The 18,683-nt window shown below is 43.1% G+C and overlaps 1 protein-coding gene across 1 annotated transcript in view; it reads right to left on the bottom strand.

Moving 5' to 3' along the window:
- NARS1 (asparaginyl-tRNA synthetase 1) overlaps window positions 1-13,186 on the bottom strand; it is a 30,732-nt gene extending 17,546 nt beyond the window's left edge. Inside the window, exons 1-6 of the mRNA XM_026715327.2 lie at window positions 13,061-13,186; window positions 8,114-8,196; window positions 7,333-7,398; window positions 4,128-4,220; window positions 2,922-3,011; window positions 1,082-1,160 (exon numbers count right to left, since the gene is read on the bottom strand). Of these exons, the coding sequence (XP_026571112.1) occupies window positions 1,082-1,160; window positions 2,922-3,011; window positions 4,128-4,220; window positions 7,333-7,398; window positions 8,114-8,196; window positions 13,061-13,103 (454 nt within the window). The 5' untranslated portion in view covers window positions 13,104-13,186. The remainder of the gene's footprint in view (window positions 1-1,081; window positions 1,161-2,921; window positions 3,012-4,127; window positions 4,221-7,332; window positions 7,399-8,113; window positions 8,197-13,060) is intronic.
- Window positions 13,187-18,683: the final 5,497 nt, after the last annotated feature.

Here is an 18,683-nt window from a genome sequence, read left to right as displayed (position 1 = left end):
ATATTTTTGACAGAAGGTGAGGCACGTTAGGGTTAAAGGCCAAAACATATTACATTGAAGCTCAAGCAGCTTTATGGGCACCCCTGGGGGCAAAGTTAGTTCTGACAAGGAGAGCCTCTTTATAAATATATGCAAATTACAAGCATACATGTAGTTGGATATAGAACAAGGTATATCTGATCAAAAAAGGGAGGTGGTGGCTCAGTGGCTAAGATGCTGAGTTTGTCAATCAAAAAGGTCGGCAGTTTGGCAGTTCAAATCCCTAGCACCATGTAACGGAGCGAGCTCCCATTACTTCTCCCAGCTTCTGCCAACCTAGCAGTTCGAAAGCATGTAAAAATGCAAGTAGAAAAACAGGGAAGGTAATAGCGTTCTGTGCACCCTCGGCATTTAGTCATGCCAGCCATATGACCACGGAGACGTCTTCGGACAGCGCTGGCTCTTTGGCTTTGTAACAGAGATGAGCACCGCCCCCTAGAGCCAGAAATGACTAGCACATATGTGCGAGCGGAATCTCTACCTTTACCTTATATCTGATCACACTGTATATAAAGAGCAAGTATTGATTGGATGTAACTCATCATGTTCCTAGAGTTATCAGTGGGGCAGTTAGGGTGTAAGTATGAGGCAGTGGGACAGGACTACAAAACAGAAGGGTTCAGAAAGAATAATGTAGTAGTTATTCCATGGATAGAGTTTCTTTCTAGAATTTACTTCCTTCTGGCTTCCCAGAACTCTGATCACCTCTCAGTATCTTTTCCAGCTTAACGGTCACTCCTTGTGAACGTTAGTCTAGAATCTAGACTATTTATCCTCATCTATCTACAATTTATATCCCATCATATCTGTAGCCCATAGGAGGGCGAACGAAACATCACTTTCCAATTGGGAGTCAGTGACACTTGCAAAGATCAAAATATCCAGATCTTCTGGAACATGGGTATCAAACTTGCTGCATCATGCGATCTTTTCCCCATTTGCAGGGGCGGGCGTGGCCTGCATGTGACTCATCTGGCCTGCGGGCCACCAGTTTGACACCCTGTTCTGGAAGGACCCTTCGGCTGTGCTAGATGGTACTCACCCTGCCTACGTAATCGATGGACCCAACCAAACACCTTTACTCTTTCCCCTCTGTAGGCTTCCAGGGTACGAATCTTCACCTGTAAAAAGACAGGTAATTTAAAGAGATAAAGAGACAGGCTGCCAATTCAGAAGCCAGACGAAATCAGAATCTTCTAAAATGCATTCAGAATCTGGTGCTACTGGTGTTTTCCTAGCCAGAGGTTACTCAACAACCGCTGTTCAAAACTTAAGATGCTTCAACTGCCCTAAACAGGAATCAGCCAATTTATTTCATTAATTACACAGGCTAACTACACAGACAAGCACAATAACAGCCATATTAGTTATTAGCATGCAAAAAAAAAAAAAACCCACTTGTATGGAAATCTCCTTTGGGTTAGGGTTAGGCCCCCATGAAATCACTGAGAAAAATCAAGGTGACAAAAACGTTCAGAGGTGCACTATAGTTAGGGGGATATGCCCATTACTCTCAACTTCTTTATCGTAAAAGAAATATTGGCTTTCCTGTGCAAATCAATCTGATTCAAATCAGGAATTTCAGTATAATTGGAACATCTTCTGATACACGTGTGTATTCCTCTCGCTTGGTTACAGAGAATCACCAGGGACAAAAACCCTGGATACTACCAAACCATCACTCTATCATTTTAATTTTAGCTTTTTATCACTCTAACACAATCCCTTTATCACTATCAATGGCCTTTATCAAAAAAGACTGTTGCCACCCTCTACACTCACCCACACACATACATTTCATGCCTTTGCTGCAGATACAGAGAAAAAAAAATGGCTAAGCTAGTAAATGGGTTTTCTTAAATTTTCCGCAAGGTCAGTTTGGCAGCTTCTGTGAAGGCAAACAGCCGGGGTGATGCAACAAAGGCCGCCCAACAGGAATTTGACAGAGCCTCCCAATTACAGTTTTCTGAGTAAGCATGCACAAGATCCTTCCTGATCATCCAGCCATGCCATCAAAGTTGGATCGTGTCATTTCCAGGGCATACACATAAGGTAGATTTTAATCCACATTGAGTAATTGCCAGCATGCCAGCTCAGAATCTGTCAATAGGGACATCAATATGGAGAAGATTAAAAAAAGAAGACAAGATGACGGCTGCATTGAAAAAGGATGAAGCTTCAATTGCAGTTGACTTTTTAAATGTCCTCCCTGGGATGGGCACTCTGATCTGAAAGGATATTACTTTCCCCTTGAGGATACTTTCAATATAGTTGGGTTTTCATCTTTACAAAGGGCTATAGAGCTAGAAATATATTCCAGTATAGAGTCTTTCTAAATCTAATGCAATCTAATGCAATCTAATCTAACCTCAATATCTCGACCACCCTAGATAGCTGGAGAGTCCCAGTAGATCAGAGACTGTTTTATATTTTATATTCAGTTTCTTGCAAAATTCTCCCACCATCCCACTACCTGGCTGAGAATTCTGGAAGTTGCAACACCAAAATTTGCTGGGGGGAACTGTATTGACTGTAGTTCTCTTAAGTTTACAGAATTACATTGCTCTTCTGTCGCTTCTCCCATTGGAAAAAAAAATGGTGTAGGCCACTGTCTGGAGCTAGGATAGATCTGGAATATGGGGTGGGTATTGTAAATAAGGGAGGGAGGGAGGCAGAGAGAGCGAGGGAGAGAGAAAGAAAGAGAAAGAAAAGAAAAGGAAATCTGGCGTGACAGGGAGGAACATGGAGGTAGAACGGGGCATGCAGATACCATGTAACCTATCCTTCTGCCATCAAGCTAATTTCCACACACATCCACTACCATTTCCCCCAACATGTTGCAAGTTCACAATGTGTGTTGTTTTTCTGAAGGTGTTACTCACACATTTGGGCTCCGGGAGGCTGAGGTCTTTCTTCATGATAATTTTCTTTGCTTCCTCCAAGTTCTTTTCACGTCGCAGCAAATCTTCTGCCTATAGATTAGGTTTCGGGTCTGATTAAAAAAAGCTGACCTAAAAGTTTGGGGCATATCCCCTATAATGTGTGGCTTATCCTAATTTGAGAACAAAGCCAATGTTACTTTACTCAAACAAAGCACGCCTTATGGGTGCCATTCCGATATCTGGACTTCCAGTTCCCAGGATTCTCTGATAGTCATGCTCACCAGAGAATTCTGGGAGCTGACAGTGCCAAGTGAGGGAAGGCCATCATAATGGACGGTTTGCACCTTACTGTAAACCAAAACAAATCATATTAGTGCTCCATTTTATGCCTAAACAAGTTGTGACAACTTGCCAAATATTTCTCTACAACTTTAATGAATAAGTGACAATTTAAACCTGACACTGAATGGCCCAATTGTAACTATTTATTACACCATGATAATTCTTGACAACTGCTCCCTTTTGTATGGTTATACTCAAGAACTCTGATATATCTGCCAAGAGCTTTTGAAGATAAATGCAAAAGTTCAACATAAGAAGTTGGGCTAACAATCTGAATGGTGATGACACTCCAGAGGTATTCAGATCCACTTGGATTGAGATCCACTGGTCTGGAATCCACTTGGATTCAGATCTACTGGTCTGGAATGCTGGTTTATGCAAGGATCAGCAGATGACCAGGTTCCCCGTTCATATTAGATTATGGTTTGCTTATCTGGGTTTGATAAGGTTCACACAACACATCCAGTGAAAAGAAATGCCAAGAAATGCCAAGCAGGGGTTTCTAAACTTGGCAGCTTTAAGACTTGTGGACTTCAGCTTCCAGAATTCCTCATGCTGGCTAAGGAATTCTGGGAGTTGAAGTCCACAAGTCTTAAAATTGCGAGCTTTGGAGACCCCTAGCTCAAGGCAATGCTTCAACCCAGCTGATGCTTTGCAAGAACTCCTGTAGTTTAAGGTGATATGGAAATCTGTGAATTTGGGGACTAATCCACAATATTTCACTCCCAACGTTACTTGATGCCACGGAAGATCCAACTTCATTTAAATCTCTCTCTCTTCTCTCATTTGTTTCAATGAACAAATTAAAAGGGCATCTTGAACACTTTCATCCTTGAGCATTGCAGAAGATAGTTGCCAACTTACCTCCTTCTTTTCTCTGGCTTCACTCTTCTGCTGCTCCCTCTGCCACAGCTTTTTCACATTTTTGAGTTGGCTCTTGGAGATAGTTTCCCATCTCTAGGTAGATTAAAAGATAAACAAGAATCCCGAAGCTGATTGTTGAGCCAGACAAGAAAAATCTTAAGCCACCATCCCATTTCTAATTTTGACAAGGAATCTCTTTTGGCTGTTACTTCATAAAAGCTGGTATTCAATTAAAACCAGAATATGGACATTGATTCAGCCACCACTCCCTCTTATTTGCTGCCAAGACAATATACATCATTCCTTATAATTCTTCTAAGGAATTATAACGAATGATACATATTATAATAAAGAATTATAATAATTCCTTAGAGGAATTATTCTGTCATCTGCACTTCTAAAACTGTACGGTTTGGCTCTGCAACCAAACAAGACAGACAGACTTCCACAGATAATTAGAACTGCAGAAAAAACAATTGCTACCAACCTACCTTTCACTGAGTACCTGCATACTGCACAAGTCAAAAAGAGGCCTGTGAAAATATCTACAGAGCCCTCACATCCTGGACATAAATTGTTTCAACTTCTACCCTCAAAAATGACGCTATATGGCACTGCACACCAGAACAACTTGACAAAGGACAGTTTTTCCCCGAATGCCATCACTCTGCTAAACAACTAATTCCCCCAACACTGTCAAATTATTTACTAAGACTGTACTACTATTCTTCTCATCCTTCCTATTATGCATTTCCTTTTCTACTTATGACTATAACTATGTTGCTTGTATTTCTATGATTTATATTGTTTTGTTTCCTAGTACGATTTATGTTGATTGCTTATTTAGTGCCCTATGACTATCACTAAGTGTTGTATCTTACGATGCACGATGAATGTATTTATGATGACTATGATCATGATTTATCACTTATATTTTTATGTACACTGAGAACTTATGCACTGAAGACAAATTCCTTGTGTGTCCAATCACACTTGGCCAATAAAGCATATTCTATTCTATTCTATTCTATTCTATTCTATTCTATTCTATTCTATTCTATTCTATTCTATTCTATTCTAATCAGTGTTTCTCAACTGTGGCAACTTGAAGATGTGTGAACATCAATACCCAGAACTCCCCAGCAAGCATGGCCGGCTGGAGAATTCTGGGAGTTGAAGTCCACACATCTTTAAATTGAGAAGCAGACTTTGTATAGTCATTATTGCACAGAGAAGTGTCAGAGGTAGCTAGTCATCATCGCCAAGACAACCATCATGGTTCCAAATTCCTGGCTGTGGGCAAACAGCTGAAATAAATGTTAATTAACAAGAAGGACCAGACTTGCTCTCCTTGACCATCTCAATTTTGTTTCAGGTGAAGCTTGGAAGAGGCCAAACGTTTCTGGTTATAGTTTTGTAGAACTGGAGCTAAATCAAAATGGATCAGGATTGCATTCTAGGAATGCATTCCTCATTTGCATAGAATGATAAGACACAAGGCAACTTCCGAGGTCCAAAGTTTGATTATTGGTGACATCCAATTATTTACAAGCAGACCATGGATCTCAACCCAAACACCCCTTAAAATGATATGCTAATGAGTTGCATACTCAATAGAACAGGGGGGGGAAACTTTGGGAAGAGATCAGAAATTGAAGAGTGCAAGAGAGAGAAGAAAATATATCCCCACTGCCTCTCCCAAGAAAACGATAGCCACATATCACACTTCAACATGATGTAGTTAAGGCTCAGTTTTAATAATTAAAAGAGTTTTTTCATGAGTTTATTTAAGACCCCGATTTTAAAAGCCTCTAACCACAATTATACCTGCTGAATTACAGAAACTTTGTTTTTGCTGTTCAGTCAGTACCGTATTTTTCAGAGTATAAGGCACTCCGAAGTATAAGATGACTTAAGGGAAAAAAATCTGCCTCTGCCTCCCAGCAATTTGCCTCCTTGCAGCAAACAGCCTGTTTCAGCTTCAACACAGCCTGATTAGCACAAGCAGCTGATTGTCGGTTGAATTGGCCTCCCAACGATCAGCTGTTTCAGGCTGCAGGGATTGACATTGCCTATTGCCACCTCCGCATGCCTCATTTTCGGCCTCCGCATCCCGTTTTCACTCTTCATGCACCCCCTTTTTGGCCAGAATGGGCAGAAAATGGGGCATGCGGAGGCCGAAAGCAGGACGTGTGGAGTTTGAAAATGGGATGTAGAGGCTGAGAATGTGGCACATGGAGGCGGCAATAGGTGATGGTGGTCCCTGCAGCCTGAAACAGCTAATCGTTGAGAGGCCGATCCAACTGACAGTCAGCTGCTTGTGCTAATCAGGATGTGCTGAAGCTGAAATAGGCTGTTTGCTGCAAGGAGGCAAATTGCTGGGAGGCAGAGGCCGAAGGGTGGGGGCCAGTGGATGAGGGTGGGGGGCTTCGGCAGCATTTCCTATATAAGATGCACAGACATTTCCACCCACTTTTGGGGGTGGAAAAAGTGTGTCTTATACTACAGTAAGTAAAAAATACAGTAAGTCATGTTGACTCTTTGTGACCCTATGGTCCATAGCACCCCAGGCTCCCTTCTTCTCCACCGTCTACTGGAGTTAGCTCAAATTAATCTTCATTGAGTCGATGACACTATCATCCATCCATCTCTCTCTCTCTCTCTCAACTCCTCTAATCGTTGCAGAATACCTTATGCCACCAGACTTGAATTTCTAGACCTAGAAAACCTAGAACTACACTGCCTTCGGTTCAATCTAAGTACAGTACATAAACTTATATATTGAAATGTCCTACATGTCAGCTTCAACCATAACAATACAAGAGCACACAATAGATACAAACTCAAGGTTTACCGCACCAAACTTGATTGCAGGAAATATGACTTCAGCAACAGAGTTGTAAATGTCTGGAATGCTCTACCTGACTCTGTGGTTTCTTCCCCAAACCCCAAAAACTTTAACCTTAGACTGTCTACTATTGACCTCACCCCTTTCCTAAGAGGTCTGTAGGGGGCGTGCATAAGCGCACCAACATGCCTACCGTCCCTGTCCTATTGTTTCTTTTTATTTTCCTTATATGTACCCATTTCATGTACTCATAATTATGTTTATACAGAAGCTAGTGATATATTTCTGCTTGCTAATTTCTGAACTGCTGACCAATATTTTTGGTTTCTGGAAATGATAATGAGTTGTTTAACCAACCTGGTTTTCTTTTTGGGAGTCCACATAGATAGTAGGAAATGGTTCCTTTCCAGTAGACATCAAAGCCTTTGAATAATAAAAAAGACAATTAATTAATGGATAATTGGTTAAGGCACATATTTCTAAAGTATTCATCATTTTCCTGGTTAATAGATATAATGTACTAGCTCTATATCCATGCTTTGCTATGAAACTGTTATTGGGCTTAGTTTTTGGGGAGGAAAATAAGGGGGGGGGGGGAATTGTGCCTCTGCCTACCAGCATCCATCAGTATTCATCTGGCTAGTGTCCTGTCTGTGTGTGAGAGAGTTGAGGGCTGTTTGGAAACTGAAGCAGTATTTGCTGTGTGAGCAAGGAGGAGACAGCAAGGAGCCTGGGTGTGGCTTAGCTCAACTGTTCTGTTCTAAAGCTGGTTGCTGCTGTGAAAGTGAAACTGAAACTGAAACTCCTCTCCTCTGCTTGTGTTTTGCATTTGGAACAGATTTCTTTTCAGGTGGGGAACTTTTTAGCGTCAGATAATAATAATAATAATAATAATAATAATAATAATAATAATAATAATAATAATAATAATAATATACGAAATACTAATGCTCTGATTGTCATTTCGAAAAATCCTTTCTTAGAAGCCAAGAGGAACATATTCATTTTAGTACCGTAACTTTTTAAAAATTTCTAAATTCTGGATTATCAAAAATAAAAAATCCTAAATTCTGGATTATCAAAAGATGATTTGTACCAAGAAAACTACCCAGATGCTTCAGTAATACTCAAAAGATACCTTCAAAGCTGTTTTGAAAGGTTTATCCTGGGTCCCATCACCAGTGCTGTCACATCCTACTCGATCAGATACATAAACCTCTCCTGCGGATACAAATAGAAATATTCTTGGCTAAGCACAAAGTACACACACACTTACACATATACCTCGACAATATGCATTTCTGAGCCCCTGCAGGAAAATGGTGACTTGCACTTAACAGACTCCATTTGACCTTCTGGATCTCCGGTGTACCAAAGCAATAAGCAATCTACTAAACTTCTCCCAATCAAGGAATTCAACTTCATGACCTATAATATCAGCAGGCCTTTTCAAACTGTAACGTCCATCAGCATTTGGGGGAAAGCTCTGGCTTCGATAGCCTGCCCATTTGACACCAATGGATTCAAAGCTTTGGCACACTCAGAGAATGAAAAGATCCATAAAGGCCACCAGGTCTAACATCTCCTGTGTGAGAATCCACTTTAAAGACATTTCTGGGGAGAGAGAGAGTATTTAAAACCTTCCCACCAAGCGGAGTTCACAAATTCACTGTGTAGCTTATTCCAATGTCAAATTGCGTATTCTGCTTTTTTCTAACTGCAACTGGAACCATTTAAATTTCCTGCAAATTAAGACAGTTTTTTTTTTAATCTTTGGGGAGAGTGTAGAAGATCTTCTTCTATGAGATCAAGATCTCTTGATCTTCTTCCATGTACAGATCTTTCAAGTGCTGGAAAAATGGTATCATATATGCCCCGACACCAGTGGTGGGATTCAAAATTTTTTACTACAGGTCCTGTGGTGGGGTGGTTTGGTGGGGGTGGCAGGGGAAGGATACTGTAAAATTTCTGTTCCCTCTCCACTCCAGTAACCTGCTTTTCAGCTCCGTTCTCCTGTGCAGGGCAATAGAAGAAGACTCAGCCAATCAGAGAAGAGAATAGACGGGGGCGGGGCCAGTCAGAGGTGGGATTTGCTGGTTTTCCAAACTACTCAAAATTTCTGCTACCGGTTCTCCAGAACGGGTCAGAACCTGCTGAATACCACCTCTGTATCCCGCCTCTTAAAGGTGAACATCAGTTTCCTCCATCCTCTGATTGCAAAACTTGAATTTCCAGTGAACATCCCAAGTGGAAGAGGAGCCACAGGAAAATTTCCTAGTGTGATGACCCAGAGTATATCAGAAATATAACAAAATCCAAAATGTAACTAAAAGTCCTTTAATGCCTTCAACTTGGCTTCACTGTTTGATTGTTCACAGTGGAGGAGTAAACTATTTTCAAAATAACATTTCAAAGGCAAGAAACACAGTTCATGTTCAAAGAGCCAACAACGAAGCAAAAACCAAAAACAAACCGCATTGAATAAAGGTTCCTTGACAGACCAGGATAGATAATTGCCAACTTCAGGAAGATAACCAGGGACAGTCGATTGGAAGAATGCCAACCAAGATAAACCTTCTTTAGAAATAAAACACTAATTTGTCTCCAGCGTGTCTGTTAGCACGCTGGTGCAACCTTTTATGCAGATCTCACACCTGCAACAAATGAAGAAGATCATGGCCCTCTCCTTCCAAGTAGACCACGTCTCTTCTTTATCCTCTCCTCCCTGCATGCCCTAGGATGGGTAGGGGATGGGCCTGGGTCCTCTGACTGCTCAGCTGGCCTCTGCCCTTCCCCAGCCTCCTCCACAACATCTGGAGCCACACTTCCACTCCCCGTTGGCTGTTCCTCCTCTTCCTCAGTCAGTCTCCACCAGGGGCATGACACCTAGCCATTTTCTTTATGTATTTTCCACACAGGAGGGGCAAATAAAACCAACAGGCTGCAGGGATTCAGCAGAATCCTTAATATTCCCTCCTCCCCAGAATCCCTGTAATAGATCAATGATTCCAAGAAAAGCAAGGGCAGAAGAATTGCTAAGCAAACCCACCCATTAGAAATAAATTCCCTGTATCTACGAAGTTTGCTATTCAAATGTGGCTGTTGAACTTCACCTCTCACGCTTTCAAAATGTAACTTTAAAAAATGATATCTATAAGGAAGCAAAGATTCTCATGCTTGTTTGAGATCTCTTCAGAGGGCAACTCCAGGCTGACTTTATCTTGGTTCAGCCAAACACAAGCAAGTATGATTAGGGCTTGATGGAAGAGAACCATGAACCTTCAAAGCTGTAGGCCAGTGATGGCTAAGCTTTTGGTTGTTGCGTGGTGAATGTGCGTATGCATTCATGCAACAGCATGCACAAATGCCTGCACCCATAATGCAATGCACACGCAACCCACTCCTGCCGCCCCCTGCACAGGCGTATGGGACCCTCTGCACTCCCCGCGCCCCCTGCGTATGCACGCACATGTCTCCCACATCGCCCCACCCCCTCCATGCATGCACGGCAGATAACCCCAAATCAGCTGGCTGGCAGGAGGCGTGCGCGCATGCGCAGTGGAACTGAGCTGGGGCGACAGCTCGTGTGCCCGCAGAGATGTCTTTGTGTGCCACTTCTGGCATACATGCCATAGGCTCGCCATCATGACTGTAGGCTATAGACCGGGGTAGTCAACATTTTTATACCTACCGCCCACTTTTGTATCTCTATAAGTAATAAAGTTTTCTCTAACCGCCCACCGGTTCCACAGTAATGGTGATTTATAAAGTAGGGGACAAAACCCCTACCGCCCACCATGAAAGCTGGAACGCCCACTAGTGGGAGGTTGGGACCAGGTTGATTACCACTGCTATAGACTGAGATATCAAAAACACAACAGCGAAAGGCAATAGGTTAAGAAAAATGTAAGGCACTTGCCTAGCATGGAGGAAATGTGGCTTGAAGTAGTACATGTGAAAGGGCTCTGAGTGTCGTGGTGATGCAGCTGCTAATATGGTCTTGGGAATGCCTTAACAGGAGTTGCGAATCCAGCTTATAGAAAGCAATTCTACTCTGCCCTGGTCAACTGTGTCCAGTTTGGGGTACCATCATTCAAAAAGGACAGTGACAAACTGAGGCAAGATCTGAGAAGGTTACTAAGATGATGTGCAGTAAGCCCTCAAACCCTATGAACAGAAACTTTTCTTCAAGCTCTTTGAAGAATAGTCAATGGGTCTGAGTATATTTGGCCTAGAGAATTGCCAAGGACTGAATTGTCTGTAAGAAATCCTCAGTCATCCAGGTCATGGTTGTCCCAAACCTGTTTTTTCAGGAGGCAACTGGACCTTCTTGGGTTTTTTTTTCTTTTGAAAATGTTTCACTTCTCACCCAAGAAGCTTCTTCAGCTCTGATAGGATAGTGGGGGATGGAAGGATTTATATTCCTTGCAGACAGCTGGTCATTTGCATCCTTTTAGAGCAAGGGTCTTTAAACTTGATAGCTTGAAGACTTGTGGACTTCAACTCCCAGAATTCCTGAGCAAACATGACCAGAGGAGGAATTCTGGGAGTTGAAGTCCACAAGTCTTAAAGCTATCAAGTTTGAAAACCCCAGTTTTAGAGGGACATTGAAGCACTTGGAGGTATATCTGTGTCCTCAGTGCCACCTGGGTAGTAGTGCTCCTGGTTCCTGTAGTCTGCAATTTTTTCCCTCTCTGGAAATCCATTTCTACTATCACACCATTCCAAAGGCATACATTCAAAATTGTATAGCTAAAAGTCTGTAGAGGTTTTCAGTCATCCAGGTCATGATTGTCCCAAAGGTGCTTTTTCAGGAGGCAACTGGACTTCCTTGGTTTTTTTTTTCTTTTGAAGACATATTGCTTCTCATCCAAGAAGCTTCTTCAGCTCTGACAAGACAGTGGTGAACATAAGGATTTATATTCTTTGCAGTCAGCTGTCAGAACTGAAGAAGCTTCTTGGAGGAGAAGCAAAAGGTCTTCAAAGAAAAAACAAGAAAGTCCAGTCGCCTCCTGAAAAAGCATTTTTGGGACAGGACTCATCCTCATCCTCGCATCTGGCCTACTGAAGAGACAACTGAAGAAAGATATGAGATTTGCCTTCAAATGCCACATAAAAGGGAGAGAAGAGAGAGGGCTAATAATGTAGGGAAGGCAGCCAGGAGAAACTTTCTAACTATTACATCAGCCAACTGTCCTTCTCTGAAAGTCTTCAGGCCCAGGCTGGTTGGTCAGCAGCCTGAAATGTTGTAGTGGACCTGCACCCAGAATGGGATTTGGAGTAAATGACTTCTAAGATCCTTCCATTTTGTCTACCAAAGCAATGACACATCATAAACCCAAGGAACCAGGTGATCATGAAACTTATTGTTAAAACACCAGCCAGGATGGGTTCCAGGTTCAGTTTCCTTTCCCACAACTAAGAATTTTAAAAAAGTCTTTTTCTTTCCTTTGAGAAGCAAATGGGTTTGATCAGTTCACGATTGGGAATCTATGAAATTCCACCAAAGACGGAATACAAAGCTAACGAATAAATGAATGAATGAATGAAATGAATGAATGAATGAATGAATGGCCTGTTTTGCGCTGCTTCTCGAATTGGGGAACCAGAAGCGACCCAGATGCGCCACCCCACATTTCTCCTCGAATCGTCCTTTGCAATGCCCCGTTTTTCTGCCATCAAGTGATCCAGCGGGGGGAGGGGGGGATCCTTGCCAAAAAAGGGGGGGATTTAGGGGAGAAGCAAGAAGCCGGACCCAGGTGGCAGCCACGGAGGCCTTCCCGCTCCTTCCTCTCGCGTTTATATCCCCGGCGAGAACGCGTGGAAAAGAAGCGGCCGTGGGGCGCGATGGTCCTTTTCCAACACGCCATGAGGGCTGCGGCAGGTTTTTTGCAAGCTGCTGCTTGGAGTCCCGGGCTGGCAGGGAACGCTGGGACTTGTAATTCCTAAAGGTGAGAGGCGATTTGCACCGGTCCCCGAGCCAGGTTTTCCTTTCGCTTCCCGGTTCTCCCGCCTTGCATGTTGGCTCCGGGCTCGGTTCCGCGTGCCCACACACACATAACACTTCGGCCCCTTGCAAACTCACCCAGGCTCAGCCTGTCCGTTTTCTCCAGGATGACCTCCGACATGGCGACTTTTGGGAAAGGGTCCCCCCCACGTCACGGAAGGCTGGGCGCGGCTCACCCGGCAGCTCGTTCCTCTCTGCGGTTCTGACGCGGACAGGCAAGCCTATTGCATCAGGCTGTGGAGGCCAGCCCTGCCGCAAAGCGAGCCCGCCCCTTCCAGCCACCGGCGCTCGTTGGGAACGGAAAGCGTCGTCAGAAAGGAGGCTGGGCCGAAGAGTCTGGTGCTTTCGCCGTGATTGCGTGTCCTGCGACCCGGCCTGCTGGTTGGTTGGTTGAGGTGCCGGGAGGGTGGGGGTGAATAGCGATAGCGATAAGTCTGTAGGGTTTCTCAGTCAACGACCCTCTAAAAGGATGCAAATGACCAGCAGGAATCTAAATCCTTCCATCCCCCACTATCCTGTCAGAGTTGAAGAAGCTTCTGGGATGAAAAGCGAAACGTCTTAAAAAGAAAAAAGCAAGGAAGCCTCCTGAAAAAGCACCTTTGGGACAACCACGACCTGGATGACTGAGAATCTTGACAGACTTTTTAGCTATGCAATTTAGAATGAGTACCCTTTGGATGGGGTGGGAATAAGAATGCATTTCCAGAGAGGAAAAAAAATTGCAGACTACAGCAACCTGGAGCAACTGCTCTGGAGACCCTGAGGGCGCAGATAAACCTCCAAGTGCTTCAGTGATCCTCTAAAACAAGGGTCTTCAAACTTGGCCAGTTTAAGACTTGTGGACTTCAACTCCCAGAATTCCTGAGTTAACATGACTGGAGGAGGAATTCTGGGAGTTGAAGTCCACAAGTCTTAAAGCTGTCAAGTTTGAAGACTCCTGCTCTAAAAGCATGCAAATGACCAGCTGGTCTGCGAGGAATCTAAATCCTTCCATTTCCCCACTATCCTGTCAGAGCTGAAGAACCTTCTGGGATGAGAAGTGAAATGTCTTCAAGGAAAAAACAAGAGTTGCCTCCCCAAAACAGCACCTTTGGGACAACCATGACCTGGATGATTGAGAATCTCTGCAGACTTTTGGCTATTCAATTTGGAATGAACACCCTTTGGATGTGGTGGGAGTAAGAAATTTGCAAACTACAGAAATCTGCAGCACTGCTCTGGTGACCCTGATGCTTCAACGACCCTCTGAAGCAAGGGTCTTCAAATTTGGCCAGTTTTAAGACTTGTGGACTTCAACTCCCAGAATTCCTGAGTTACCATGACTGGAGGAAGAATTCTGGGAGTTGAAGTCCACAAGTCTTAAAGCTGTGAAGTTTGAAGACCCCTGCTCTAAAAGGATGCAGATTACCAGCATCTTTCCGTTCCCCACTATCCTGTCAGAGCTGAAGAAGCTTCTTAGATGAGAAGCGAAACATCTTCAAATAAAAGATTAAAAAGCCCACTTGCCTCCTGAAAAAGCACCTTTGGAATACAGTAGCAATTAGGCTTACGTACCACTTCATAGTGCTTTGAAGCCCTCTCTAAAACATTTAAATTGCATTTAATTAAAATTAAATTTTAACATTTAAATTAAATTTAAAGTTCAAAACATTCTTAAAGATCCATCTCATCTTGGGCACCCTTTTTTTGAACTTATTACCATCTGGCAGATGAAAAACAGCTTCTATCCCAGAGCAGGAACTATATTGAATTCTACTGTGCAATCGTGCAATATTAATGCAATATCAGGGGTTTTCAATTCAATTGTATAGAATGTGAAGAATGTGTGTGTTTTATTTTTACAGTTATAACATACACTGAACATGGCATTTAATTTCGTTGTACGAGGTGCAATGACAATAAAATAAACTAAAAACTAAAACTAAGCGGTTTACATAGTCAGCATATTGCCCCCAAACACTCTGGGTCTTCATTTTACCCACATTGGAAGGATGGAAGGCTGAGTCAACCTTGAGCCGGTCAGAATCAAACTGCTGGCAGTGGGTAGAGTCAGCCTGAAATATACTGCATTATAACCATTGAGCCACCATGGTTTTTAGGACAGTAAATATGTTAGATATATAAATCAGGATAGACATTTTAATACTGTTTCTTTAAGGGAATGCTAAAATTGTAAATGGGTGTGGTTCCTCAAACGGCCATAAGATGGAGCCAGAAACCTGGGTTCTGTGAGTGTTGCAGTTCCTGCATTTCCCTATTGACTGTTGCTGATCCTCGTTATTCTTGGCTTTGATGTGAGTCTTTTACTGAACTGTTTATGATACTGGACTTTGTTATTTGGATTATCCCTGGACTGAAAACTGACTGCTTTAACCGTGAATGAATTGGACTGCTTGTTGGACTTTGCTTAAACATTTAAGTAAGTAAACATTTAGGGAAGTAAAAACCTACATTTTACTATACAGTGTATCTGTGTGCTGGTTGTGTGTTATTCTTCACCACTCTCACTACATCTCCCTGTGTGCGCTCATTCTCCTAACGGGGAATTACCTCAACAACGTGGCTTGGCTCTCATGGAAAACTGAAAGAATCTGGACAGGCTTAGGTGGTGTTTCCAAGATGCAGAACCCTCCAATGATCATGAGAATCAGAGCAGCCCAAACTGGGAACCAGGTCAAAAGAGCCCTATTGGGTCTTCTCTGTATCATACAGCAGAGACCTGGATGCATAAGAGATGCACACAAACCAGGATTCGAGGGCTGCACCCCTGCCCCATTTTGCTTCCCAGCTAATTGTGCAAACCAGAATCCAGGAGATAATAAACAGCCATTCCTACTAGTAATCACACCCTCCATGGCACCTGTCCCATTTGCTTTTTAAAGTGGCTAGATTGGCAATACATTTCATAGTTTTTAAGTATGCCCACATTGTGGAAATTGGGCGGGGTGTGGGGGGGTGAGAGCTTAAACTTCCCCCTCCAACATTTGCCAACAATTTGTTTGAATAGCCACAAAATCTGATAAAGCCATCAAGTTATATCCAGGGATTTTTTTGGGGAAAAATATTTTTTACATTACATTTATTAAATTTAAAATTGGCATGATGTTTAACTTTACCATAATGTCTATTACAGCTACAAGAGTATTTTTATTTTGTATAAACAATAAAATCCCACCATTCTGCCAATTGTCAAGCAGCAGGATTTTTTAAAAAAACTTATGGAACGTATCTTATTTTACCTTCATTCCACTGAGATATTTAGATATTCTCATGTTTTATAGTAACAATTAATTTGGCTACTAACAGGAGAAATACTAAAATTTACGTTGTTTTGTTCTGACTATCTAATATATGCAGTAAACCTAATTGGAGAAAATTTACTCTTCAGTTTTGTAATATACCACAACGCATCTCTTGTCTTTTCTTAAAGCTTTCTTAAAAGCCATGCTCCTTCCAGAGGATAGGAATTCCAAGAGGTTTTTGGAACGTAAAATATACAATGAACAGTTGCAGGAACTGGGTATGTCTAGTCCTGGGGCATCAAACTTGATTTCAATGAGGGCCACAGCAGTGTTGTGTTTGACCTGGGGGCTGGGGGGGGGGCTGTGCCTGAGGGGGGCATGCCCGGGATGAGTCGTGCCTGGGGTGGGCATGGCCAGGGTCGGCATGGCCAGGTTGATATCACTCATTAAGGCTCTGTTTTTGGCTGCGACGGCCTCCTGCAGCCCTCTGCCAGCAAAAACAGAGCTCGGGGAGCGACCTGCCAGGGCTCCGTTTTGGCCGTGACCACCTCCTGTAACCCTCTGCCAGCAAAAATGGAGCCCAGGCGAACCGCACATTGCCTCCCTGAGCCAGTTTTGTTGGCAGAGGACTGCAGGAGGCTGTTGCAGCCCAAAATGGAGCCCGGGAGACACATGCAGCCCTCCCAAGCATTTTCCGGTTCCAGGGTGGCCCCAGGGTCAGATTTAAGCACCCTAGGGGCCATATCTGGCTCACAGGCCTTGAATTTGACACCCCTGGTCTAGTCTAACAAAGAAAAGGACTAGGGGTGACATGATAGCAGCCTTCCAATATTTGAGGGGCTATCAGAGAGAAGAGGAGGTCAGGCTATTGTCCAAAGTACCTGAGGGCAAGACAGGGATGGAAATTATCAAAGAGAGATCTAACCTATAATTAAGAAGGATTTCCCTAATAGTGAAAATAATTAATCAGTGCAATGGTTTGCCTCCAGAAATTGTGAGTGTTCCACCATAGAAGTTTTTTTAAAAAGAGATTGGACAGCCATTTGTGTGGAATCAGAATTTTCTTGATTGCTGGTCCAACTGGAAGAGAATTTGATATGGGATATGGATGATTCCAGGGGTGAGATTCAAATTTCTTAACAACCGGTTCTGTGGGTGTGGTCTAATTTGTGGGTGTGGCTTGGTGGTCATGTGACTGGGTGGGAGTGACTTGCTGATTGGCATGGCTTGGTGGTCATGTGACTGGATGGGCATGGCTTGTATGTAAATATATTTATGTAAATATTGATTTTTTTTATTAAAAAAGAACAGATACAGATACAGATAATCAGAGTTGGAAGGGACCTTGTAGGTCATCTAGTCCAACCCTCCACCCAAGCGGGAGACCTACACCATTTCTGACAAATGGCAGTCCAATTTCTTCTTGAAAGTCTCAAGTGATGGCGCTCCCACAACTTCCGAGGGCAAGGTGTTCCATTGGTTGATTGTTCTCACTGTCAGAAAGTTTCTCCTTGTTTCCAGGTTAAATCTCTCCTTGTTCAGTTTCCATCTATTATTCCTTGTCTGGACTACAGGAGCTTTAGAAAATAGCTCGACCCCTTCCTCCCAACTTCTACTACAAAGCAAACTCATAAAATTAACTCACAACACACCATGTATGTAAATATTACATTTTTTATTTAAAAAGAGCAACTTTTACCCCAAAGTAGGCAAAGCAGGCAGGCAGATTGAGTTGCTCACAGAATCACAGATTAATTTAGAGATCTATCTATCTGCAATTGGCTACCTGAGTCTGCACTGAAAAGCTTTAGTCCTAAGGAAGGTTCAGCTCTGCTTTTAGACTAGCTAGAAAGCAAGAAATCCGAAGATTCCCTGCTTTCTAGCTAATTTAAATCTCCTGGCAGAGCAGAACAGCTGATGGTTGGAGGGAAAAAAAGGAAAAATAGCAACTTACCAAACCAGGCAAGTTGGATGGCTCTTGTGCCAGGTAAGGAGTGAGTGGGCGGGGAGAGGAGGGGCCAGCCAGTGGAGTGATTTGCGGGTTCTCTCAATTGCGGACAATCGTGTGTGCAGCGTTTGCAAGAAATCATTAGCTGTGCCGCCTGGACAGCTGACAAGCGCTGCACTCAGTTTGAAAATCCTCTTTTCCTGCTTTTTCAACCTCAGCTATGCCGCACAAAGAAGCTGAGGAGGGAAAAGCAGGGAATAAAGGACAGCCTAGAGCCCAGGCAGGCGGGTGGGCCAAACACCAAACCGGTTCGGTGTCAGCTACTCTTCGCAGCTACAGGTTCTATAGAACCAGGCCAAAGCGGTAGTATCCCACCTCTGGATGATTCCTCTTTTACTGCCCCCAATTCTATAAAAATCAGCAAATGTTACATGTGTGCATACTTACAATACCAAGGACACTTTAATAAAAACATTCAAAGCAATGAAAATACTTCCTTTCACACCAGATA

The sequence above is a fragment of the Pseudonaja textilis genome, chromosome 2 (genome assembly GCF_049901715.1).
Source record: "Pseudonaja textilis isolate UNSWEBS1 chromosome 2, rPseTex1.2, whole genome shotgun sequence".
Taxonomy (NCBI): Eukaryota; Metazoa; Chordata; class Lepidosauria; order Squamata; family Elapidae; genus Pseudonaja; species Pseudonaja textilis.
This window is presented reverse-complemented; position numbering and strand designations above follow the sequence as displayed.